This window comes from Dermacentor silvarum, chromosome 1, assembly GCF_013339745.2.
Source record: "Dermacentor silvarum isolate Dsil-2018 chromosome 1, BIME_Dsil_1.4, whole genome shotgun sequence".
In the NCBI taxonomy this organism is placed as follows: domain Eukaryota; kingdom Metazoa; phylum Arthropoda; class Arachnida; order Ixodida; family Ixodidae; genus Dermacentor; species Dermacentor silvarum.
Genome location: NC_051154.1, coordinates 88,377,819 through 88,405,408, shown reverse-complemented (window position 1 = coordinate 88,405,408; position 27,590 = coordinate 88,377,819). Strand labels below are relative to the sequence as shown.

The following is a 27,590-nucleotide window of genomic DNA, read 5'->3' as shown; positions in this document are numbered from 1 at the left end:
GAACGCATCACAAACGCGGCAACGCAACCCCTGTGTCGCGGTGCGGAAGCGCGCTCATCTCCATGGCCGCGAGGTGGTGAGAAGCGCGCTGCTGCAGATCTCTTTCGCCTGGCGCCAGTGTTTGCTCTTTTGCTTTTTTTTTTTTTTTTTACAGGGCAGCATTTTCAGGGCCAGCCTGAGCGCTTTCGCGTTGTCCTCAGATGTTGCCTAGGCAGAGCAAAACGGCTGTGAACCTATAGGTGAAAGGTGCAGCAAGCCCGCTAAGCAGTGATCCTTCCCGGCACATGGAGGGCGCGTACCCTCTGTGCACGTGTTTTAGCATAATCGAGGATTCCTGGCGTGAGTGTGAAGTTGAGCTACTCTTTGTTCAACATGAGAACGACAGACGACGGGTAAGACACAAAGGGGACACGTGCACTCTATCCTGTCCCCCCCCCCCCCTTTTTTTTTTTTCTTCAGATAATTTGCCTCGCGACTAAAAGTTTATTTACGCAAAGCCAGCCCTGCAAATATCTGAATGGGTGAAAGCGGGATTTACTGGTGCTTAACGTGGCAAAGCTGCGCAGTCTTGCAGAAGTAAAATGTCAAAGCAATCGCTACCAGTAGACACCTAGATACTGCGGACTGCATAGAAATCACCTCGCAGATGAAACTGCGAGCCTCGCCTAAAATGATGAGACAGTTGTTAACTTGTCATTATTCAGACCCGAACCCCACTCTCTCGACAGTGCAGCTATGCGAAATGCGGCAAGAAGACACTGGTCACAATCGGCGAATCGTTATAACCGCCTTCATAGGATTGACCCTACTACGGCATATTTTCGAATGCAACATGGCATCCAGCGAAGTCAACCGTACGTCGTTCAAAGACTACAATACGTGTGGCCTTCAGGAAACATGTGCACATTCTTCGATTATGTTATCATATACCAGAAACAATGCATCACGTCCTTTGTAGTCGCTTCAGTATGCTCGCGAACGTTTTGTTTGCGTCTATCCAAACTTCGCAATCGACCGCTGACTGAAGAGTAAGAGAGAGAAAAAAAAAAAACTTTTAATGGATGCTGTAGATGTTTGCATGGCCATAGGCCTAAAGTATGCTACTCCAGATTATGAGAGTGACATATGAAATGGTACATTCGTACACAGTGCACACCAGAGTTGCGGAGTGGCAGCTCCGGAATTGGAATGATCCCGGAATCATTCCACATTTCAGTCACCCTAAATAGAATGGGAATGTAATGATGGCACCAGTCTGGCAGATGGAATGGGAAAGGAATGGGAGCCCGACATTTTGGAATGAGAGTCTGAATGGAATGGGCACGTTGTTTTGGACCGCTAAATGTTGATTATAAGCGAGACTACAAAACTGGTACATTTGTCGATTAGGCTAAACTATACTTAGCCAATTTATTACATTTCTAAAATTTTACTGAATGCGGCTTTTTCATTATCTACCCATAGGTGACTACCTCTGCCGCGGCAATTATAAACAACACGGTATTACACACATTCTACACTTTTGAAGACCCGGAAACCTTTCTTCGTTACAATGTTGAAGTGCACCTAAAGACTGCAGCTATTAGAGTTAACTTATACTTAAGAGTTTAACTTAGTTAACTTCTTAGTTTTAGTTAACTGATTAACGTTTATGCAAGGAGCAAAGTTTTCAAGACTTATTTATTTAGCAAGGGTATGTTTGACCTACGACAAAGGGAGCAGGCCAAAAACGGCGACGTCGCAAAAGGGTGCACCCTGCGTGAGTCTACGGTGATTTGGAACGCGCTACATGTTTTTTTCGCTCACTGTCAGACATGCAGAAGGCGCGATAGCAGGCCCAATAATATGTCAGTATATGTGAAATAAGAAAAATCGGGAAACGCTGCAGACTTCAGCACTGAATTCGGCTCTGAACTCGTATACAGCGACAGCAGCATTCTCCTGCAGTGAAGACCAGCATCTTAATTTTGTTTTTTTGCTTATTACTCAAATATTTGCGCTCGCCCTCTACGGGAGACACGGTGTAAGATTATTTTGTACTTTTATTTACTAAAATGATATGAGAGAGCTGGCAGCAACGCGCTCAAGAGATGAGACGCGAAAAAATAGTACGTAACATTATTTGGTACGTTGTTAAAACTTCAAAAATATTTTTCGTTTTGTTTTAGGAGCGAAGCTCCTTATAGCGGCACCCGTTCCGTCCCCGTCGTCGTAGTAGTAGTGTGTAACCAGTCTGAGAAAAATGAGAAAAAAAATTCCGAAGTTTTGTCCGTAGCGCGGAATCGAACCAGGGACCCCTCGCTTCCGAGCGCGCGGCGTTAGCCCACTACGCCACGAAGCGCACATAGACACACGCACCACGATGGCAATAAATACCCAACATTAACGAAAGGCCGAGTTTCTAGCGCGTTTCTAACGCGTTTGTGCTAGCGCGTTACGGCCCGTGTAAGAAGCTGGTGTAAGACGCTGTGGCCTCTCCGCCTTACCTTCAACGCGTTTCGAACGCGCTGCCCAAGGCGGTGGCAAGTCAAGTTCAAGTCGAGGAGCGTTTATGAATACGGGGGGTATACTCTCTCAGCAGTCATGTGATGGCGTCGGCAAACGCGGTGCACGTTCCGGCATGTGTAAATGGCTGCGTAAGACGCTGTGGCCGCTCCCCCTTACTAGAGAGTACTGCACGTTTCTAACGCGTTTGTGCTAGCGTCCCCTTAAGCGGGAGATCCGATGATTCCCTCCGGAGCTTCGCCCACTCATCATCATTCACCCCGTGGATATGCTGTGATTTTTTTGTCACTAAGAACAAAAACGCAAGTAGTGAGCAATTATATATAAAGCATTTAATTTACTGGAATTGAAGGAATGGAATGAACCAGCTCAGCCACTCCAGGAGTCGGAATGGTATAACTCTCACCATTTCGAGGAGTTAAAGGAGTGAAATTAACGGGGACTTCCACTCTCCGGAATGGAGTGGGAATTAAATGGAGGGCCCCACTCCACTACTCTGGTACACACACAACATACACAAGCACGCACAGTAGCAAGTAACTGAAGTATCTTGCCGATGCCAGGGTCTCAGAAAGTACCTCGGTGCGCGCTAAGCACTACACCAGCGCTGCTCCAAGGTCCAAGTATACGGTGACTATATATAAAGACGTCCTACTGGAACATTGTCCAAACTCTTAATGGAGTTGCAGATCTATCTGAGCATTACTTTCTTATGCAGCACGGGTCTTAACTCGTGGCTGTGGTATGTCGATCTGTCAAGTGACTATTTCTTCACGCCCTCTGTGCACATCGTCAGCCCTCACAACTCTATTTCTCTCCTCTTCACACTCCCCCATCGCAGAGCAGCAGGCCAGAGGAGTGTACCTCAAGACGAACACTCCGCCATTTCCTCTGTCTCTTGTCCGGCCGTCTGCGCTGTTAGCCATATTCGTGGGATGCCCGCTGATGAGAAAGAATGCATCGTTTATCGAGAGTGACTTCAGAATCGCCAGTCTATGCTAAAACACAGCAAAAAAAGAAGAAAAAAAAGAAAAGCTGTACAGCTGGCTATAGTCAGGCAGCGACGGCAGCTCTCTGGCACGTTTGCACTTAAAGAAGTACATCAAAAGTTTGATGACATTTTCTTCGGAACACTGCGAGTATGATCTCTTCCCGGGAATCAGCTATGAATCGCAACGCTGAACGGACGAGCGCCTAATATATAACTCCTGCTTTATTGCGCTAGCAATTATATGGACGCTCCAAGCGCACTTCTGCCGTCGCCGTGAGGTTCCGTATAAAGTCCAACGGCGATAAAATCGTCGCCGCGCGCCGTACGCTGTGTGTGTGAGTGAAAGCGTACTAGGGTGAGCCGGTAATCGCGGCTCAATGTAGCGCACGCGAGGGAGGAAGGCAGGCCGGAAGCGCGCGGTCTTCTTGCGTCGGCTGCTGCTCACAGCGCGGCTGCGCGGGCGCATTATCTTGAAAGCGATCTGCGATGTGGGCGAAGTGCGCGCCCGCGCGGGCCTCATCTTCAAAGCAATCTGCGATGGGGACAAAGTGCATGCGCCGAGTGCGGGTAGCTTCGTATGCGCTGTGATTTCGATGTTTAGTTCGCGTGCGAGACGAGAATCTGCGCGAAGGTGAATTTGCCCGCTGCTGCTGGCGCGCTTTCTCGCTCCGGCGTTTTCACAGCGAGTTTCCACGGTCATCGAGCGAGATGTGTTCATGTTTACCTGTGCGCGCGTGACACCGTGCTTGTCTATTCAGTTAGTGAACGAATGTTTACAACTTTATACGGCCCATTAAACTACTGTCCTTGCTTCGTATAGCTCTATACTAATTTGCTATCGCAATCGATGCTTCGCCTTTCGGGCGAAACTGGGATTTTTTTTTAACATTGCGGTGTACGAGTTTCAAAAGCACTCGAACAGAGTATGATGCAGGAATCCTGAGTCGTACAAGATCGATAAGACACGTAATCAACGCCAGGCTCGTAACGACATCCCCCCCCCCCCCCTTATGACGTCGCGCTTTCCACCTCTCTACGAGAAACCGAAAGCGCTGAAAATAAAGATATTGTCAAACAAAAAATAACTAATTAAAGAAAGAAAGAAAGAATAAATAAAGATTAAAAAAACAAAATATCTACCGAGGGCTGTTGGAGAATAATGGCCCTCCAATCTTGGCGGGGAGTGTCATGGCATGCCAGTCACCATTACGCCCCTTTGCCCCCTATGCCCCATTCGATGCCCCTTCACAGCCACGGTGTTAGGAAACCTTGTATCACACACGCGTAAAACCACGAGTTTTCAAAGCTTTGCTGCGTGAACGTTTGCGAATGTAAACTTGGCATATAGTATATTTCCAGGAAACTCGCCTCGCCGGAGGCCTCCTTTGCGAGATGATGACGATGTCCATCGTAGCTCGAATAAACAACACATATAAGGTGCCTCAATGGTTGAGGCACCCTAACCGCATACAGTCAGGACGTCATCTGGGACACAGTGCGGTTTATTCCTTTAGTTAGCAACCCTTTCTTTGGATAATTTTTCTAGCCGCGTGCGGAGCGAAAGTGAAGTATCATTTGTGTACTTCCTTCTTTCATGTCGTTCTCAATGAAACGTCGATCTCGATGAAAGGTGCACCTCCACTCTCGTTTCCGTGAGCGAACAAAGTTCACTGGACAGCTGCGAATATGAATAAAGAAAACAGAACATTGAGGTGAAAGGAAACGCCACGGCACGGCACGCCGCTCACTGCAACTAATTTTGCGCGGCTTCTGTCAAAAGAGCCGTCGGCATTTCGCTTCTCACCGCTTTCATGCATGCATTCTCGCAGAGTGATGAGACGAGCTCATACCAAACTGAACTCTGCAGGAACACAGCGCACGTTTCCTGCCGAAATGGCGGATCAAAACCTGTGGGCCACAAAGCGCAGCGGAGCCGTTATTTTTTGTCTTGCCGTTCAACATGCCCCGATTAGCCGCGTATAAGCAGGATTGATTGATCTCTTTACTTCTTAACTGGAATGCCCCAGCTTTTCGCCGGTGTTTGCCAGGAATGCGTGAGAGGACGATAGCATCCTGCTGATTGTTATAATATCAACCAGCAAGCTGCGAAACGACTTCTTGCAGTGAGGAAACTTAACTACTATTCACTTAACTTACCATTCACAGCACCTACCACCCGTCATTCCAAAAGACCGTGCTCCATCTGACTAAATTGTTCCTAACGCTCAAAACAACATGGATTTTTTAAAGGATATTTCTGAGGTGATTGAATAACCAGCCTTACTTTTCTTTCTCTACAAATGGGCTAAATACCTCTTTCTCACGTCGTCGTTTATCGGCTAAAGCTTTTCAGCACATTGGATATGAAGCGCAGTAACCTGCGACACACGTTAATACCAAACCATACATACACACACGTACAGCCGATCTTGGGTGATGGCTATCGACCCGGGCTGCGGGCTACTCGGGAGCAAAGGTGCCATTGGCCACATCCCTGATGAGGTCGCTCTGGTTTACTTCGCCGGCCGCCACCAACTTGGAACCCAGCTGCCAGACTTGCGTGTTGCCGGGCCCGCGACCAACGAAGAGCAGGTCTGGGCTGCACACGGAAAACCCACGCGAACGCTTACTCCACGCACTCATTTCCAAAGCAAACGTGGTTCTACTTCTTACAACGACACATCTGCCGACAGTATAATCCGCAAAGAAAGAGAATGTTCGCAGACGCACCCTTTTATGTGCTTCCAGTGATCATAAATCGAAAGAGTGGTTTCACTCGAGAAGGCAGTGGTTTGGCGAAGCAGAGGACACCTTCTTGGCCCCGATTCACGAAACATATACGCAAGAGCGGTCCGTAAGAACCGAGCGCCGCCAAATTTGTCTAGTGTACGTATGGTAGCGAAGCTGTACAGCGCGTGCCAGTGGTGAACAGTTCATATACGATCTAAAAGCTTCGCGAATTCGGGCCCCTGACTCTTATACAATCTATATGGGAAGTGCATGTGGCACAAAATATACGATGAAACATCTCCTGTGCGACTCCCCAACATACGAAGGTGAACGGATTGCCCTTCGCATATAGTCAGGGGCAGGGCACTTAGATGACAGGCCTTTCACATAAGAGGTCTTGGGACCGTGGGCTCGTGTGTTTACCATGTACAAAACCACAAAAGCGTTGCTGCGGTTCTTGAAATGCACCAGCCTTATGACCGCTTGTGATTGACTCAACGATGAGCGTTTGATTGTGTGAATAGTGCAAAATGTGAACTATACTCTCCTCCTTCTCATATTTTAATCCTCTTTCCGCCTTTCCTAGTGCATCGGGAGTGGCCTGGCCCTGCCTTTCCATTATGACTTCACTATACATACATATATATATATATATATATATATATATAATTTGAGGAACGTGTGGGCGCACGTAGGAAAACAAAATCAAAGATGTAATTTTGACGTTTCGGCCTGGGTCCGGCCTTCATCAGCCTTAGTGAAGGAGCCGCAATGTCGAAGATAAATGTTTGTTTTTGCTTTTCTACGTGCGCCTGCACTTTTTTCAAATTATGAATTAAACACCGGTTCCGAGGAACTACTTCCTTTAAATAAATAAATAAATAAATAAATAAATAAATAAATATATACATATATATATATATATATATATATATATATCAACCAATTTTATTTCTTCCAACGTAGGAGTAATATTGACGTTATGTCAGGTTCAACACCAATATGGCGGAATATGGCAAGAATAGACAGCTCTGCGTATATCAAATAAAGAAGTGCAGGCAGTTTCTGTCATGTGTTTAGCAATGTGCGCGTATCGAAGTATATCCTTAAAAATTTGTCATGACTACAACGGGCACCAAACCGTCCAACAGCTTCGATGTAACAATAACAATTGTGAGAACATGTCACAAAGTAACCACTCTAATAGGTAAATGACGGCACGGTTAATAATTGACGACGGAGTCAAGCAATGCGAACGTGAGACCGACTGCGATCTGAGAGGGCAGGGGCGTAGCCAGGGGGGGGGGGGGGGGGTTCAACCCCCCCCCCCCCGAAATTTTTTGCGCAACCCCCCCCCCCCCCCCCGCCCCCACTCACCCACCCTTTGTTCTCGTCGCTTCGCACTGACATAATACAAGAAACCGGTGCTACTATCCCAATTTCATTCCTGGGCGCTTCTGTTTGGGTTGGTAATTTACAACGAATCATGTTTGCATATGGAAAAAAACTGTCACGGTGTTTGTCAAGGCTTTGACACTCTGTGAGGTTTTGGGCGAGAATGTGGCGGCCGCCGCAATGCGGCCGCATTCTGAAGCAACAAATGCGGCAGCTGCATTTTAGATGAAGGCTACGTTCACACTTGGGAAGCGGCAAGAGGGCGGAAAGGCCAAAGCGGCCGGAAAATCTTTTCCGCCCATGTCCAAGTTGTTCACATTTGTTTTGCTACCGCCGCGGCCGCCGCTGCCGCTTTCGTCCACATCCATCTAGTCTGCGTACGTTTGTCAGCGTAGTGGCGCTCATTATCGCATTTCGAGCGGTATGTTCATTCATTGACCCAACCGTGATCAAAAGTGATCATTTTGCGCAACTTCGCATGTCATCTGCGACCTTCAATAAATTCCTCGTTGGCGTTCCGTAATTCTCCTCACAGGGGCGCGGTAGCGCTGAGTCACAGGTTGGTGCCTAGGCGTGATTATATTTCTTTAATAGCTTTTATTTACAAGTTCTAATAACATTTCATCATTTCGTATTATTGTCGGCGCCTCAAAGAACACCAAAGCGGCAACGGGAACACCAAAGCTAAAACCCGGGCTGGCCCTTGTGTTGGGGCTCGCCGAAGCCTGCGCGTCCTACGTAAAACCTACGCCCCCAATCTATCGTCGCGACGAGAAAAGCACCCCGCGACTTCTGCAACATACCGTGCACGTGCACGAATTATGGAGCGCCAACGAGAGATCTGCCTAACTATTGTCTGCCATGGAAGTGGGAGAAGAAAGGGCTTTTATACTTCTACCTACTTGTTTTCTAGAAATGGACAAGGAATAACGGAAGACGCGGACACCTCGGAAACGGCGGTGGTGGGTTCGCCTGGCTTTGCTAAAGTGTTAGAAGTTGGGTCACGCCAAGGCTTCGTTGCCGCACCTCCGGTCGCGCGACGTTGGATACTATCGCGAGTATTGCTGACAGTGCGTTTTAGCACAACTCTTGTCGTAGAGCAAGGGGTGGTTCTTGATCGCGTCGATCACTTTTGGTGCCTTGTTCAATTTTACGACCGGATGTTTACATGCTAGTGTAGCTTCCAGTCGAGCAGAACAACTTTCCGCCGCGTTTCCTCTTCGCCATGGCGAAAAAATCGGTCCGAGACCGATTTGGCTCGGTCTGCGCGCGAAACGTCTCTTGTTTGCGATTGCGCCCCTACGGAAGGCTGGTAGTTACTGTTGTGTTGTTGAATCCCAAACCAGCAATTACGGAAGGCTGGTAGTTGCTGTTGTGTTGTGGAATCCCAAACCAGCAATGTACTCACGAAGGGCTGATGACAGCAGTGAAATTCCACCGATTCGCAACAGAATGCACGAAACAGACAGCCGACAAGCATGGATTACTGCTGTGCGCAGTACAGCGTAAGTAAACTCTTGTTGCAGGCGCTGACAGTTCTCGTCGGAGTTCACGCGTCCTGAGAAATTGATTATGTGCACTATGTATTGAACAAGACCGGAGTTCATTCCTGCATCACTAGTACACCGATCATTCGAGATTCTGTGAGGTACAAGGCCGCTTCCTGTTTGCACCGGCGTAAGTGAAGCAGAAATGAGTTGCACGCACTACTTAAAATGCGTACACATGCCATATCTATGCTGTGCGGTGAAATATTCTGTACAATTCTGAATCTGTTGACGTAAAGGCAAATGACGGCTGCATAGGCTTTTAATAAAAATAAAGATACTGATAATTTAACTTTGAGAACCCTGTATAGTTAAATTAGTGCTGTCTGTTTTTTAAGCCCGTCTGCACCTGGATGTCAGAATTGTCCCCGTTGCACTCTAGTTGAGACTTTTTCAATCAGTTTACTGTATATATTGCAGTGTGGCCTGATACTAGCATTTCTATTGAAATTAACAGTGCCATTCTGTACTGCTGATAGGAGCTTCTGCAAAATGTTTTGAGCTGGATGCACTGCAGTCGAGGCTTTGCCGTTTACCGACGAATTCTTCTGCAAAATGTTTTGAGCTGGATGCACTGCAGTCGAGGCTTTGCCGTTTACCGACGAATGCTCGTTTTAACGACATTTTACAAAATAACATGTGTCCGCTAGACTCTATATAATTGTAAGGGCCTACATACAGCGAAAAAATATGCTAACTTGACATTTGCCCAGAGTAAGCACTCGTCCGCACGTAGAAGAAGTAGTCGAAAGCGTCGCCTTTCAGGCCCACACACAAAAAAGTCGGCTCTTTAAAGCGCGACACAAGAAAATCTCTAACACGCACGGCCATAGAAATTGATTTTATGCCGAATGTGTTCTGGAGTATCCCGTGCGAGGCACCGAAAGCGCTTGGAAGGCAATGAAGACAAACTCCGGTTCCTCTGTCTTGTTTCACTATTCTTTCCATGTTGTCTAGCTCAGCCTCTTTTACATCTCAAAGCACGTCGCGGTCAGACCTAATCTGCGGACAGGCGTCTGCGGCCATGCGCCTGCCAGAACGGAAACTGCGTCGGCGTTCGAGAGAGCGAAACATCTTTAGAGTAGTGATTTATCGCGTTACCTGCGCGCACAGTACTCGAGACTTGTGCCAGCGCCACGTTCAGCGTTCAGTGTAAATTCCGCCACGGGAGCTGTGGTGCGACGCAGGTCGTAGAAGCCAAGGCGGCCGTCGCCCTGAAGCGCCGTCAGCAGAGTCGGCTGCGAAGGAGACCAACGGACCCTAGTGGCCGCCTCTGGAAGTGGAATGGTCAGCACCGGCTCCAGCTGCGATCAGAGTATGCACCAAGCTGTTTGTTTTCCGTTGCTTCATTTCGGTACGGTACAGTACGCTGAACTTCGCATTCGTTCGCAGCGGGCGTCGCACGTTAAGAGGACCGCGTTATGTAGGTCCTTTTACGTCCCTAAAACCAGAACGACTGTCGGTGACACTTCAAGTACTCTCATTGAGCCAAAATTACTTGACGTCAGTGGGTAATTGTTCACCCATTTTTTTTTTAAGTCAGTTATTTCAGTAAGCTGAGACCTTGCAGCAAGGTTCGCAAGAGAAACGACTGTTTCAGTTTTCAACATAATTCTCTTTTGAGATGTTTTGGCCACACCCTCGCGAGAAATATTCGGACAATATGAAAACACTGAAGAATGTATCCTATATAGAAACCCTCGGCAGGGTTTAGGGTCTAGCTTGACACCATGTAGGATTACCTGCAGCAAGCTGAACACTTTGACTTCTCTGTCGATGCCGCCAGACGCAAACACATTCCTCTCGAAGGGAGACGAGTGGACGTCGAGCGTGTGACCACGGTGGGGAGGGAATCGTGCCACGACAGGACAGCTGTAGGTGCGCTCCAGCGACGTGTGGCCCTCGACTAGTGCTGTAACGAAGAATCGAGGCAACCAATTGTTGGCGCATCCCTTGCAGAATATCTGTTAACACACTAGAAATGCGGTGTATTCAGTTCACAATTTTTTGTCATTGCTTCTCGGGAAACAGAAACAATACAACGCATTTTGTGTCCAAGCTGAGAGTCTCGAATTCTGGAATAAGGGGCTGCTACAACTGTTGGAATTTTTGTTGATTCGCTCTTACATCTCTGATTATATACAAGGTGAGTTTTCTAGCGGACACAAAGTTATTAACGAATTTCTCGGGGAATATGTCGCACAATTCTCTCGCATTAGCTGGACTACTTGAAGAGGTCGCGACATTACTTTCATGACAAAACGCACTGTGATGTTAGATAATGAACAGTTTCCCTGAATTAACTTTGTAATCCTTCACTTTATGGTGGATGTCCGAATTTCGGGACATGCACCATAAAGTCTTCAGTTTTGGAACTGAAGATTGGCAGAAATAAAGTATCCATTTAGCAGAAATTCTGTGCTTATAGCAGCAGTTTCGCTAAATGCGTCTTTAAAATACGAGGGGAAATTGTTCCAGTTAACACTCATCAGCACTGCATTTTTTCACAGTGCTGGTAAGAATATCACAGTGCTGAAATTTTTTACACTATTTCTTCACAAGTTCATTAGCGAGACTTTGTTACCAAGCTAAAATCACAGTGCGGTTTGGCGTGCAAGTAATGTCAGCTCTTTCAAATAACCCAGCTAAATTGCGCTATCTGTAACAGATTATATTTAATTATTCTGTTTCGTATTTCACTAACATAAACTGCCTTGTTTTCGCACCTGTACACGTGGCTTGTGGTTATTTCGCAATACCTTTGCTTCTATTTACTCATTTTATTGATTGTTTAACAGGATACCACCGCAGTGACTCAGTGGCTACGGTATTTGATTGTTGAGCAGAAAGTTTCGGGGTTCGATTCCTCGCCATAACGGCACCATTTTTGATAGGAAGGATTGCCAAAACGCTCGTTCACGTAGGTATTGGCCAGATTGTCAATATTAATCCCGTGCCGGCCACCGCGGCGTCAGCCATAGCTCACTGTGCATGGGCTTTGGGGCGTAAACCCCCTCAAGTTTAGCAAAATAACAAAGAGAATTAGTACATAAGAAATTATCGCCTCTAGAAGCCGCGAGCATGAATTAAGCACCAAGGCACAGTTCCTCGTGAATATATAATAGGTACGGGCAACAAACTATAACGCATTCGAAGGCACATAATCTATAGCCTCTTATTCAATTTGTGGCTGAATTATTTGGTCGAAAGTACACGAAGTTTGAACTTAAGGGGGTCCATAAAATTGCCTCATTTCCCGCGAGCAATAAAAAAGTGATGATTCGAGAACAGTATTGAAACGTGTACTTGTTTATCTTTCTCGGGTGACCGCGATGCATGAATTGAAGTGCACAAGTAACTAATGGCTATACGCTTTTACTTCCTTCAAAGAACGCGCCAATAAAAATGCAGAGAAATGTTTAAGTCGTATTATTTCGTGCAGAGCCACAGCCTCTAGGAAAGTTCAAATAGACTATAAGCCTGTCCACGCCAGGGCAGGCCCGCCCGACCGGTATCCGAGCAGTTTAGTTTAGTGTTTGCAGGTGTAGCGAACATGTGATCGAGTTCGCTACAGTTCAATTCCAGCGCTGGATTCCAGCGACGTCACTCATTAACTTCACCGACAAGTCAAACACAGCGATTTACTTCAGTGCGTGTGTCATCGCGGAAATTTCGAGTTAAGTAGCGTTAACTTAATGGGGGTAAATATCGCGGAGTGCCGCAGGACGTATGAGAGCCAAAATTGTACGAACTGTCCCGAATAGGTAAGTGCGCTCTTTCCTCAGTATCCAATGAACTTGGACTACCTATTGCGGTTGGTACAAAGCAAAATGCGGTGGGTGGCCTAAGCATGCTCCATGGCAATCTAGGAAATTTTTGGCGCAGCAGCCTCCACCAAGCTGAATACAATAATATATTTTCAGCACACTAGCGTGTTCGCAACTTTGCTTGTGAGGTAAGGATATTTGCACCAGATAATTCATTCGCGTGCAAGCGCACGTGTGTGCGCGCATGGATGTATATGTAGGATTATATGTGGCGCTTAATGGCGCAATGGCCAGGAGTGGCCAAAGAGCACCAACATTTACATGCATAGCGAAAGCAGGTCCAGCAACAAATTCTTTAAAAGTACGTCTATACGTATATGCGTTTCTGCATCTACGAGTGCCAAGCATATTGAAAAGCAGTCGAAGCATTTGAGTGTACTCCATCAAAAGAGGAGGACCTTTTCGTTGGGGCCAGACCTAGTACGACCGATCCTTTTGCACAGATATGTATGACCCTTCGCACACGCAATCACGAGTGCACGAGAAATTTACCGAGCGTTTTTAGGACAGCCTCTTCATGACTGAAGTCATCAAGATGCTGTTAGCTGGTAGAGAGGCGACGCAGAGCCCACCAGAAACTTATGTATCAATGCAAGAAAAATTTAGATGGGCGCTAGAGCGCTTTTATGGCAAAAATTCAGTCATATCAATCAATCAATCAACGAATCATTCAATCAATTTATTTGGCATTCATTACAGCATCTGCACATAACGAATGCGAGGACAAGAACAAAAAGCTGCTAAGTAGCAGCTTGACATGGTGCTTGCCCCTATCTTTGGCAGCCAAAAACAAACACATATAAATACATTGTATAAGTACACAAGTTTCAGTTCGCATGTATACCAATTTGGCATAACTAAAGTAAATACAAAACCAGAATATTAGATTGCAATATATATATATATATATATATATATATATATATATATATATATATAAATGTATGTCAATTACGAAATACGCACATTGTGTTAACAAAAGGCATTGCCTTGCAACAAAATAGAAACAATGTGATAATTTTGCACAAAGAAAGCAGGAAAAATACAAAATTTACTATAATAAAGAATACATCAACTCTTTTATAATTAAGTGAAGGTTTGATATACATTACAAGGATTGTCCTATATATAGTAAAGTGTGATTTTATTATATACAAGACAACATAACTACGCAAGTGTACAAAAAGTTTATATAAAAATATAAGTTGATAGCGTGGGCGGCTGCTAATCTAAAAGCTGAATGCGACTTGACAGACGCTTTGTTCATAAAAAAAAAAAAAAAAAAAAAAAAACGCCGTTTGCACAGCGCGCCGATGTGCAATAACAAAATAGAGAGAGGGACAAGAAAGAAAAGAGAGTTACACAGGTGATGCAGTTTGAGCATCGCAGGTGAGATATGCTGGTGGTATTTTCTCACTTGGAATATCGCGTATCTTATTCGCTTCGGATAAGGGAGTGGGTACTTGCTATACCATTTCAGCGTTTTCAAAGCTGCTAAAAAATATGGTGCACTTGCTGTATCCAAAAAAAAAAAAATTATGCAGATGATTCCACAATGGGGTCAGTGCGTGTTCAAACAAGGGTGCTTGCTGGGTATTGTAATGTATTTTCCTGACGAACGAATCGATGACGCACGTTTTACGCCTAATTTTAGGCCTGTTTTCATCGCTGACGAAGTAAGCTGAGCGAATCTTAATGAAATGGGGAAAATTAATCCAGTTGCCTGTTACAGAATGTTACAAACGGAAACTTACAAGAGATATAGGCTTCTCCACAACCAAACTTCATAGTTGACAATAAATCTGCCCGAGACCGCGACTACCGCTAGACCGGGAGCCGTTGTACCATCTGTGCTAACTAGACGGTTTGAGCCAGTGGCAGGACGAGGTGAAAAAAAAAATCTCGAAGCAAAGTAAGGACAAACAATGTGTTTACCGAAATAGTGCGTTCAGCAAAGATATTCAGAGAATGTATTGACATGTTCATTCATGAAGCATTTTTCCCTTTGATGGTTTCCGAACTACTCGTTTTGTCAATATACCGGGTGTTTCAGCGAACACTTTCAAAAAATTTTGCAAGTTGCCTGCGGCAGACAGCACAATTCTAGTTCATGAGCTGGTCTACTCGAAGAGGCGGACATTACTTGCACAAAAAATTGAACTGCATATTCGACTAATTAACAAAAATCCACTAATTAAGTTTTTAACTAGTTACCTTATGGCCCATATTGCAAATTCCAAATTCTAGCCGTGGAGTTCGCAAGGCGGATCCAATTGGAACGAATTCTCAGGATGAAACCAGTTTCGAGATAATTCCCGAACTTTGCGGAGAAATACATTGGCGTTCCAGTTACTTTTGTGCTTCAATGCATAAAACGATGTTTTGTTAAGAAAGTTGTGTAATTTTCAGCAAAATCAGGCCCGCTTTTGAAAAGCCTCTGTCATTCGTACGAATCATCATTGGCTGGTACCTTCCCTGTTTGCTGTCACAAGGCGCCAGCGCTTTATGAGAACAAGTTTGAAAATCTAGGCCCTAGTTTTAAAAACTTTAACCACTTGTACCGCATCACCGCCATATGCGGTGCGTCACGAGACAGCTAGGCGACATAAGGCAACGTATTTTAGAAATTTTTTTGTCTCTGCGCGGTGTAGTCGTAACCAGCAAAATCACTCACTTTAGCGGCATAGTCCAACCAGTTCCTAGACACTTTTCTTTCATGCTTGCGACCCAATCCCGCGGCGGCATTAATTTCCTTTCATATTTGTTACAATTTACAAGAAGCCTCCAGGGGAATTAGCCACAGAATGTCTCCTCGTTAAAAAAAAAGGAAGAAAATAAAAAGTGTAGAAGGTGAAAACCGGATGAAGAAGAAAGAAAGCAAGGACGGAAGGAAGGAAAGAAAGAAAAAAAATAAAGAAAGAAAGGCATTATATACACACCTATTGTATATAACACCTGTCCTATAAGTACGTTCTATCGTTACTTCACATCCGCAAACACATGAGCACTGGAGGCAGATGTGGCGTATGCAAAATGAGCTTGCGCCGGCCGCATACAACAACAAAGTTGCTCTCTCAGGGACCACAACGCTGAAAATTGCTGCGCCCAGAGGCCTCGCACTGGAATGGTGTACATGCTGTATGCGAAAAATCTTACATGCTATCGGCCGCGATAGACTGAGCGATCCTTGAAGAACTCCGCCTCCTTCAGTTCCCATCACGAAGACGGCATCATCAAAATGGTTTCTGGCAAGCGACGTCACTGAAAGAGAAACGAGGCTCAATAAGCGAGTGCTCTTCGCTAGATGCAAAGTAGCAGCTGCCGCCGTCTCCCCCGTCTGAAACGTTCTGCAAAGAACTCCCTGTAAGGAGGACTCCGTTGCTCGCTTCCGAGCACCGGCTTGGGTCGCGCAGCACGTTTACAGGAGGCCCTGCCCGACTTGTTTTCTCCGCGGACGCGAGTTTTCCCAACATGACGTTGACGGAAACAGACGGGCGGCGGTGCTAAAGGCAGTCTAGCAGCAGAAGGCAGTTTAGGTGGCTTGTTTTTCTTAATCCGCCGAACCGCTTCCCGCGGATCTGTCGGATTAGTCGATTACGCGTCCGCCTCACGTCGTTGTTGAAGCTCAGTGCCCGGCAGGCGCCAGTCTCCCGATAGTTGGCGTCGCTGGCCTATGGGCCTGCGATCTGTAACTTGGGCAGAGGTGGCGAGCACGCGGAGCAGTAGCGGCCGCAATTATCACGGCTTGCCACAGGTGGAGAACGAAGAAGACTCACTGTATACATTTGTAATTTATAAAGTAAAAAATCAACTACGTTGTGGTCTGTTACTTAACTAGCACTGTACAGTCATAAGCTTAAGGAAGGCATGCCGCAGTGAGCGAAGAGTTGATGCCATGTCACTAGAAATCTTGATCACTCAAGTCTGTTCTTAAGGCAGTCAGTCAGCAATTTGGACTAGAGCACTGCACGGGCTCGGGCCGGCCTACGAGCCGGCCCGAAAAAACTGTTCTACCCGGCCCGGCCCGGCCTACGGGCCGGGCCGGGCCGGGTAGAACAGTTTCTTCACGGGCCCGGGCCGGGCTCGGGCTTTCTGGTGGTGTGCATGTAACGTGTAGCGAGTTATTCTCGGGCGTCTCAACTCTGAAAAACATTATTTTTCGGTCTCGGGCCGGGTTCGGGCCGGTTTCGAGTCGGGCTCGGGCCGGGCTCGGGCCTAAGGTAAAGGGGTGGCGGGCCGGGCCGGGCGGGTAACGTAGATTATGTCCGGGCCCGGGCCGGGCCCGGGTCTCGCCATAAAAGTTTTGATCGGGCTCGGGCAGGCCGGGCCGCCCAACGTAAAAACGGGCCCAGGCCGGGCCCGGGCTGAAAAAATCGGCCCGTGCAGTGCTCTAATTTGGACGTAAAAGGAAAAAAAATGCTGTCACATGCTCAACCATGAGCTATGAAGGAATAAAGATAATCGATCTGTGGGAAGAGAGAAATGAATGCGAACATGATGAAAGAGAAATGACAAGAAAATAATAATAAAAAAAAATAACCGAGAGGGGACGAAAAGAAACCTCAGCACTGACTGGAAACAATGGGAGAAGAAAACTTGAAAGGAAAGGTCGCCCGATTTTGAATTCGTGTCTTATTTCGAGCCGAAATTTCCAATTTCGATCTTCTATTTTTTTTCCGACTCGGATAAATATGTTGACATGGTATTTTTGTTCTTGTTATTGCTTCGTTCTTGTTTGTTTTTGTTTGTCTTGTCCGTCACGAAAGGGAGCCAGCGGTCATGTGGTGTCGCAATTGTGTCTACTTAGTAAGACACAAACACTCTAGCATGCTTTATCACATTTCGGTGCCTGTATTTCGCAATGAGTGGTGTAATTTCTGCCGCGGTTTCAATGTGTCACTGATCCGTAGTAAGTGGTTCTTGAGGAAAGGGAAAGGTTGACGCTATCTTCTGCAGCCCTTGAGGGAGCACGGCTCAGCGCCTCACTGATCCGGTCGCGTTTCTCCCTTGATAAACTGTGCAATAAAATCTCTCTCTCTCTCTCTTATCGGCTTTCTTTTTCTTTTCACGTTTTCAAAGCGTTTTTTTTTTTCGCCTCTCGTTTTTCATTCTTTTTTCTTCGTACTATCTTTTCAACAGTATATCACTACAGTAGAATCTCGGTAAACAGATATAGCTTAAACAGAAATGCCGGTTAAACGGAATAAGTCTTTCATGGCTGGATTTGTATTCAAACAATGTTAAAAAAAAAAAACTTTCGTTAAACAGAACCAAAATGTTCTTAACTTCCTATCAACGCAACTACAGAATCAAGCTGTAAAAAAATGTTTTTTTCTGAAGAATCAGGATCTGGGGCGCTATAACGTAAATTGATTCCAAACTGTTTTGATTCCAAACTCCTGACGTCAAATTTACGTAATCACCGATGCAAGCATCGGGCGGTGACCCGCAGCGTTGTCTGAACAACCCAATCAAACACTCTCCTTGTTTATTGGTCACCTTTGTTCGCTTTCAAAACCAATAACATTGTCTACACTCAGCCGTTTTTCTTATTTAATTGGCTGACAAGAGGCGAGGAGCACGCTCTAGTGGAGAGGATTTCGATGGGGCCGAGCCAGCACAGTGAAAATAGATAACCACATAAAAAGGGTGGTGCCGGCTTCTCCGATTGGTACGCTTCGCCTTACTTAGCTTGCGGTGGCTGGTCGAAAATCGCGGCGGCGTGCAACGGAAGGATAAGACTGACGCTAAAACGGATCCTCAGCCAGGAAAAGTTGGCAGAGCGATGTCGTATGCATGCCGAAAGGGCTCGATAACGTTTTACTGCCACGAAAAAAGGTTTATCATGCGCAAATAAATACATGCTCACCGGCAGGTGCAAGTAGCGAGGGCCAGAGCGATCGTCGGGCAGCCATCTTCTATTCCTTTCGGAACGGGGCAGTCTGTGGCTATTCAGAAAATTTTTCAGTTTTGTTCGGCATATTAATGCATTTTTTTCGCGCACACGTCACTTTGACGTGGTGAGTTTTCACGGTTTTGTGAGGTCGCGTGACAGACAGGCGAAGTGGGCGTAGCCAGAAAACATTGGACCAATAGCAAAGGGCTAATGGTGAAAAGGCGTCGAATCAGGAGTGATTATTTTTTTGTGCGGTTTAATCATGCATAATCAGTGTGTACACGTTATATCAGATGGAGAGCTATCGCGGTTTTCGTGACGTCGTGTGACAGACAGGCGAAGTTGGGAGTGGCCCGAAAATATTTTGACCAATCGTGGAAGCTGATTGCAGGAATTGGAATCAAAACAGTTTGGAATCATTTTACGTTATAGCGCCCCTGTTTTCTTTTTTTAAATAGCGACGCTTCCATCCTCGATGCATTCGCCAACGAAGGCGGCAATGAAGCGAGGAAAAGTCCGGAAAGTGACTGTTGCAAGAAAAACCGCTGTGATACGGCTATCGGAGGCTATCGGAGAGCGACCGACCTCTGTTCAAGTTGACAGAGGATGCAGACTTTGTGCATTCATTAACCATGTATTGTTTGGGCTATCTGTATCGACAGCACAGTCAATGTACACACTGACCAGGTCGCATGCAAGCATATGTGCGTGCAGCAACGCGTTTGGCAACCTTTTTTTTTTTCTTTCTTGTCCGATTCGTTTTATTGCCACTTTAGCAATATGTAAGTCACTTAACTTCTAGCGAATCCGTTATCTTCGACTTGCGTTTACATGGTCTTGTAGGTGGTCCCTGATGAGGCCGAATTATCGGTCGGCGACTGTTCCGGTTCCAGAATAAGTGCTAAGCCCCTCGTCGTATTCTGTTTCTTTTTTTTTTTTTCTTAGCTAGCTGCTACATTCACTTCTTAATACTCAACAGTTTCTGACAACAGTGTTAAGAGGGTGCATAACATATATCGCTGCACCCCTGCACATCTTTCTCGGTAAACGGAACTCCTGTTTATTGGAACATATCTCTCCGATCCCTTGAGGTTAGATTCTACCATATCTTCTATTCTACCTTGTGACTGTCCCGAACGATGCACATTTCTTACGCGCAGCTGCAGTGTGGTTTACTTCGGACAGACGATATACACGACATAGACAAAGAATACATTGATGGATGTGTCATTCAGGAAATAAGACAGAGAGAGCGATCTAGCGTCCGCTGTTCCGTTACTTTCGTCACCGTCCCCCTTTTCGTCGTGCACTTTCCTTTACAAACACACGCGAACCCTCTTCAAATGTTTGTCAAAGAGGAGGGACGGCGTACACCAGACAGAGAGGTTTTAGTGAATGTTTTGTCCATAGCTTAGTGAGGATTGGTTGATGGAGGCAAGAGGCGGTGTATAATGAGGAAGAGAAGATAAATTCACATTCCCTCCTCTTTGATCTCTGCACAGAGGAAGGAGCAAGCCGACGCACAAGTGTACGCGGAAGCTGCTATTGCTTCCACCGGAATCTATTTGTAGCACTTCACTGACTTCATAGTTGCCTCATGCTGAGCAGATCGTTTAAGGGGGCCACTCTCGCTGTGACCAGCTGAACGTGTAAGTACTGCGAAAAGCATATGGTCTGTGCTAAGGCATTCATAATGGCAGTGTATACGTTCAGAGCGGTACTTTTTCTGTCTCGTAAAATAATACAGCAGAGTCGCGTTAATTTCTAAAACTGGCAAGCCTTTTCTTTTTCCCCTTTCTCTTCGACGTAGGCGGACATCGTGACTACGACCATTGCGAACAAGACCCTCGAGCGAAACAGTAGCCGAGAATTAGAACGGATTTCATTTTCGTAAGTAAAATGTTGCTAATAACACTCGAGAGTGCCGCTCCTGCGCTGTTAGCAAAGTAACAGCAAAACGTTCGGAAAAATTAGCAACACGAAAGTGGTCGCAACTGAATAAGAGAATGCAGTTGTGGCTGCAAAACCGCTTTAGTTCGCATATAAAGCCGGTGATGATCCACCTCACAGTTACTTATAATACAAATAACTGTGTGTTCTAACTGTACGCATACAGGGCCTGCAATGCCAAGCAACACACGCTGCCTGCCACGTGAATTAAAAAGCATGTTCCCCGCAGAATACAAGAATTAGTGTTCGCCCAAGACATTGCATTGTCTTCAAGTAAGTTTACACGATCCCACTCACGCAAGATATAAATAAGAAGTATAATACAGATGGATGATACTAAGTTTATGAGAGAAAGAGAGAGAGGTAATGAGACATGGCAATTTGGGTTCAATTAAATTTCCGGATAATCGGCTTTCTGCGCTTTTCATTACGCGGTAACCCCGGTAACAGGAAATGTATACGAGTACGTCTGTGCAGTCGCTTATTTTTCGACAACGACATGCGTTTTCGTATATTATAAGCTCAAACACTTGGTAAATAAAGAAAGCCATGACTTACCTCCGACATGTGTTCCGCTTCCTCCGCTGGGAATCTGCTTGTGGAGTCGGACGTTTTCGGCTAGCAGTAAGAAGTAGTTGACGGCTTCTAGGTGGCTCTTTCGAGTATCATGTCGCCATTGGATAATCATGCCGTCTAAACCACAGCTTAGCAGCTTGAAAGGAGCCACAAAAAATAATTGTCACAATTCGTCATTAGATGGGCACAGCGTTAAACAATAATTCATTTTACGTGTTTATTAATTGGCAGCCCCAAATAATGGACAGCGGTCAACAACAACTGCAAGCCGCTTGCTTTTCTGCAGTAGCTCATACCTAATCTTCCAAGGCCTTTGATCAAGAAGCCCAATCCGGAGAAAGCACGCGCACACCCTGATATGTGCGTGCGTGTGCGTGTGCGTGTGCGTGTGTGTGTGCGTGCGTGTGCGTGTGCGTGTGCGTGTGCGTGTGCGTGTGCGTGTGTGTGTGTGTGTGTGTGTGTGTAATTTCTCGCCAGACTTAACAATAACACCAGTTACATGTGCCCTGGTAATACTGCTTGTACTCTCCAAGTCCACTTTTCTGAACGTAATGCTTTCAAAACAACCTTCAATTTCCTGCTCCGAATTTCTGCCTGCGCTGAAGCTGACATACAGCAAATAATTTTGTCTTATTTTGTCTTCCGAACAGCAATATCGCTATAGTCCTTGACTAAAGCGTGAACGACTTCGTGGATTTCCTTGCGAATCCGTAAGAGATGACAATGCTTCAGAGCGTTCACTTTTAATATTCATGTAATAGTCAGTTCTTTAAAAAAACAATGAAGGTGACTTTTTTCAGCTGACATCATTTAAGAGCACGAGGCTTGCCTGAAAGACCACTTTCCTGTTTTCCTGTCTCCAACCTGCCTGCTCTTCGGCATGGATACTTAATGTGCACCGATAACTGCATAGTACATGCTCCCAGCAAGGAACCAAGAGAGACCTAGTGGTAGAGCGCCCGCCTCGGCTGCGGGAGGTTGTGGGTTCGATTCCCACCGCCGCCGGGCACCCACTGTTTCAAATGGGCCCAAGCGTACCCATGCCTGGCGTTCGGCTTCCTTCAGGGGTGATACGCTTGGGAAAGGAGCCTGCGCCCTGAATTCCCGTCGAAACCCTCGTGAGCACAAAAAACAAAAAAATCACAGCATATCCACGTGGTGAATGATTATGAGTGGGCGAAGCTCCGGAGGGAATCATCGGATCTCCCGCTTAAGGGGACGCTAGCACAAACGCGTTAGAAACGTGCAGTACTCTCTAGTAAGGGGGAGCGGCCACAGCGTCTTACGCAGCCATTTACACATGCCGGAACGTGCACCGCGTTTGCCGACGCCATCACATAACTGCTGAGAGAGTATACCCCCCGTATTCATAAACGCTCCTCGACTTGAACTTGACTTGCCACCGCTTTGGGCAGCGCGTTCGAAACGCGTTGAAGGTAAGGCGGAGAGGCCACAGCGTCTTACACCAGCTTCTTACACGGGCCGTAACGCGCTAGCACAAACGCGTTAGAAACGCGCTAGAAACGCGGCCTTTCGTTAATGTTGGGTATTTATTGCCATCGTGGTGCGTGTGTCTATGTGCGCTTCGTGGCGTAGTGGGCTAACGCCGCGCGCTCGGAAGCGAGGGGTCCCTGGTTCGATTCCGCGCTACGGACACAACTTCGGATTTTTTTTTTTCTCATTTTCTCAGACTGGTTACACACTACTACTACGACGACGGGGACGGAACGGGTGCCGCTATAAGGAGCTTCGCCCCTAAAAAAGTGATTTTTGGGCCGCTCCCATGGTGGCCATTTCCCATGTGGCGCCCAAAGCACCTATTGAGGTGGGGACGCCTTCGGGTTGAGGACAAACACACCTTTCCAAGCGTTGAGGTCCCATAATGGCCGAGCACCAGGCCGGGAGCGCGCTTGTACCTATTTTACCGGTAGGTACCCGGCGGCAGCACTTGCCTCCCACAACCACGGCGGATGATTTTCAACAAGGCCGTCTGTGGTTGGACAAGAGGCACCCGGAGACAACTCCTGAAATCTCTATTGGTCCCTCTTTCTAGATGTGAACCCCCAAAAGAGCCGAGCACCATAGCAAGGAAAATCTCTACCCATTAGAAAAAAACCGATGGGTTCCCGACGGCAGCGGGATTTGAACCTCCCGCATACGAGGCGGATGCTTTACCGCTAGGCCACCGCTGCGGTTCCAGCGCGTCCACGTATCAAATACGTGGCGCGCTGAAGAACATGTGGTGGTGTGCGAAAGCTAGGTTGCCTACTTCATAAGGGATATGTAATTACTGTTGCGAGCATCAGCCTTGCTTTCAGTCTTGTGCGATTTAATATTTCGATTGACGAGCATAGGTTTTCTAAAATATGTGCAAAATAAATGTATATCAATTGTATCTTGCTGCTGGTAACTTACACAGTTCGACTCTTCAGCGTTTCCGATCCACTCAACGCATTTCACCAAATCTCGATGATTGTCATGCATCACAATCGGAGATGAAGCCCATTGGTCGCTTGTGTTTTGCATGTCCCAGATCATGATGTCGCCTGCAGTATGAATAGTCAATATTTTTCACTAGTAAAAGAGTATTCCAGGAAATTATGAAGGAAACAGGAGTGTTGAACGACATAAGAACGCATCTAACAGTTCTTTGCACTGTTCACCATGTAGGCCGCAAATAAATTACCCCGACTTCAGGAGTGAGTACTTCTCCGGGACAGCGTGCATAATATACAAAATGCTCGTATTTATGACACATATGCTAATTCACGAGAAAACACTTTACTTACGAGCCACTGACGAAACATTACGTTTGCGCAATGATTGGAGAATCGCGCTCTCATAAGTTTGGCGAAATTATTCCTAGATACGATGAGAACGCCCAGAAATTAAGAAAAGCCGTGGATCCACATGTACACAGCGACGTGTGCGGTTTGCTACTTTTTCGCGACGAGACATGCAGGCACCCTTGCGCTGCCATTTCTGAAATGCACATACTAAGGTGTGCGGTACGTCCGGTTTTTATTGAAGATACCCGGTGTGTATGGCATGCAAACATATCTCACGTGCCACGGTGTCGACTGCATTAAATGGCCTTTCATCGCTGCTCATGCGAACCAAACTAGGCAATGTGTCTCTTGCACGAGATAAGATGCGGAAAAGGGAGCGAGAGCAATACAGGCGTACGTCTGCCTACTTACCGTGCACTGTGCCTGCAACCAAAACTGACGCCCTCTGCGGGTGAAAAGCGACGCAGGTGACGCAGGTGTCCGTGGTGAGGAAGCCGCCGGTCTGTTTGGAAGTTTGTGAGCGGTGGGGATTCCAGAGAATCACCCCGGCTTCATGTGTGCACCATTCATCGTGATTAGCAACTCCACACGTGATAGAAATGATTGTCAAGGAGGACGTCACCATATGCGTTTGCAAAGACGATATGCAGTTTGCAAAGACGATATGCGATATGCAGTAGCGATATGCAACATGACATACAACACCATGGCAAGGCGCGTAGGTATATACCTCGGGCTCACGATACGGAAGATGTGGTATATATAACCAAAATCATAACCAAACCTGCACCGCGCGGCTCTTGCACTACTAAGGCTCTTTCTCTTTGTCGATTCCGCTCACCTATATACGCGCAACACATGTCACACGGCAGTGGCCGGAGTTAGTTATCAAGTCGACGTGCACTGAACTGTGAACATTCGTAAAAAGTTAAACTGAAATACAAATATTATTGTTTCGAAAAACGTGCTCTAAATAAACGTCCTCTTGATCGACGCCACTGAACTAGTTTTGTCATTTACATCGCCTTCTTAGTGAACACAGCAGAGCACTTGACCAATGTCCTGCGCTAGAAAAGACACAAGCGCTTGGCCGACACTGGAATGAGGAGCAAAATAATGGTTGTCGCACTGGTTGCTCAATGCAGCATGCAATGGAGGGTTTCGGTCAGCAGTCTCTACAAGTCCGTCATATAGTACGTTAAGGCAGAAGTTGGGCTTTCAGGCACAACACACACATTTCATTCCTCTCGAAGCTTACAAGGCAACATACTCGCACAGAGACAATGTGCGCTGCTCGCGACGTTTATAAAACCACGGCTCGTCAGGTATTCGCGCTGCCGCTTGCATATGCGTAGCAAAGGTCACATCTCAATTTTGGCGTTTTCTGTCACTTGTGCACCTTGACGTGAAAGTTATAAGTGAGCATCAAATAGTTTTGGAGCCCTCCGAATGAACATGTCCTGGCTAGACTACGCAAAGAGCCCGGTAACAAATTTAGAAAACTTTTCGTTCGTAAGTGATCTCTGCCAGTGGTCGGCCACTTTCGCTAGTGATATGCCCAGCATCAGGATTGGCTAGGATTCAATCACACGACCAATTCTATTGTAAGAGCATTTTGTGTTTTGGTTCACATTCTCTTCAAGCAGACATTATTGGTCTGACAAGCTAAGCTTGCTCAAGAGGTGCGCTCTGTCGGCACACGTTATTGCTAATTGAGCATGGAATCTCAAGTGCGTTGTTTTAGACTGAGACAATAAAAATTCCCAACTTTTCCTGCACTGATGAGTAGCCGTCACACTTAATGAACACACAAGGCATTATTATTTCTTTGTCTTCCTCACTTATTTTAACATCTATATGACTGTTTCGCTCACGGGCTTAATTTTCTTCAACTTTTTTTTTTTTGTTAATTAGAAGTAAGAAGTGGCCGCTGAAGTCTGTGCCGATATTGGCGGAGAAACACCTTTTCTTGGAGCCTTGCTGAAATCCTTCTTTTCCCCTCCGGGTTTTATATTGAATGAGAATAATTATGTTAGAGACACAAAGGAAAAATGACGACGGACGTTGTTCATATTTAAAGCACAAACGTTGAAATTAACAGAGACCAAGGATGTCGGGGAAAAAATTCACAGACGCATCTTTAGCTTCAGTGCGCTCTACAGTCGTTTTACATCTGTGGGAGCGTCGTACGCGCGTCGACTGAGATTATTTTTTGCGAATAATATTAAACATACCTTTACAACATCCTAAGACGTCAGCACAGCATCAGCAAGCCTGCGGAACGCATTGTGACTTGAAACCAAGCGACACAATGGATATGCCTTGCGGGGGTCGTTTAAAATTCGCACGGTTAGATCTTATTTCTGTGAGATCGTACGTTTGTGTTCAAAAAAAGGAAAATAAATCATTTATAATTAGCAAATTAATTACAAAGGACATTTTCCTTCACAATCACTCATACATAGAACTACTGCTACGTTTGGTCGACTTTTGTTTTTGCCAGGTATATAACGCCAAATTCTTCCGCCAATTCCCGCACAAAATCTTTCCCATTGTTTTTGCTGACGTCAAAGAGCCCCGTTCTTTTAATAGCCTCTTTACAATGAGCAGAACTTCGCCATATTCTTGGGAACTAACCATTTAACGGTACTTCGAAAACACTTCTTTCAGAGAAGGGGGAGTTCGAAAGCGTGTATAACCGCTTTTATGGCCACTATGTGTCAGAGAAGTTGGTGGACAAGATTTCACAGTAGAGCACCTTAAACTGGCACGTAAAATAAACAGCCCACCACCACATGCGTTCCGATGCGGTATGAGGGCGCGAGTTCAATTCCCCGGCCTCGGTAGTCGCGTTCCGGTGGGGACAGAATGCAAAAACACTCATATATATATACAATGCGTTGGGTGCACGCTAAAGAACGCCAGCTGGTCCTCGACTATATATAGGTGTGCGTGTGCGTGTGTGTGTGCGTGTGTGTGTGTGTGTGCTTGCACGACTTGATACCGGAGCAAGCGAGAAAGCAAGGCGCAACTGTGGTTTCTTACAACGCTGAGTTTAAAATAAACTGCCCTAGCTCGGCCTTCATTATTATTATTATTATTATTATTATTATTATTATTATTATTATTATTATTATTATTATTATTATTATTATTATTATTATTATTATTATTATTATTCACAATAAATAAATGATTCATTTATTGATTATTGCAAGGTTGCCTTGGCGCAAATATCTAGACCACATGTTCCACGGTATATTCAGACTATCCGAAACTTCGAACAATAATCTAAGCCACAATGTAAGTAATTTCTTCTCATCAGTACTTTCTGGACCAACGAAACCTAACGGAGTAAAATATGTAGCTATCAACGGAGATGAC

The 27,590-nt window shown here is 46.0% G+C and overlaps 2 protein-coding genes across 2 annotated transcripts in view; both read right to left on the bottom strand.

Moving 5' to 3' along the window:
* LOC125946782 (uncharacterized) overlaps positions 1 to 27,590 on the bottom strand; it is a 130,259-nt gene that overhangs the window by 56,318 nt on the left and 46,351 nt on the right. The window lies entirely within an intron of this gene.
* LOC119450020 (cytoplasmic dynein 2 intermediate chain 2-like) lies at positions 4,990 to 24,804 on the bottom strand. Its single transcript, XM_037713363.2, has 8 exons — positions 24,618 to 24,804; positions 23,833 to 23,963; positions 21,400 to 21,553; positions 16,152 to 16,256; positions 10,911 to 11,080; positions 10,270 to 10,472; positions 5,918 to 6,095; positions 4,990 to 5,174 (listed from the first exon to the last, which is right to left on the bottom strand). Exons 2-7 carry the CDS (start codon positions 23,953 to 23,955, stop codon positions 5,957 to 5,959), a joined length of 894 nt encoding a protein of 297 aa, XP_037569291.1. The 5' UTR covers positions 23,956 to 23,963; positions 24,618 to 24,804; the 3' UTR covers positions 4,990 to 5,174; positions 5,918 to 5,956.

What these genes read in the sequence shown, in the direction of transcription:
- LOC119450020 (XM_037713363.2), bottom strand. Translation starts at nt 23,955, where the DNA reads ATGATCTGGGACATGCAAAACACAAGCGACCAATGGGCTTCATCTCCG. An exon ending in AAGCGGAACACATGTCGGAG is followed by an intron (nt 16,257 to 21,399) that starts GTAAGTCATGGC and finishes TTTCTCTTTCAG; the next exon opens with TGACGTCGCTTGCCAGAAAC. An exon ending in AAGTGTTCAGCTTGCTGCAG is followed by an intron (nt 10,473 to 10,910) that starts GTAATCCTACAT and finishes CTCTGATCGCAG; the next exon opens with CTGGAGCCGGTGCTGACCAT.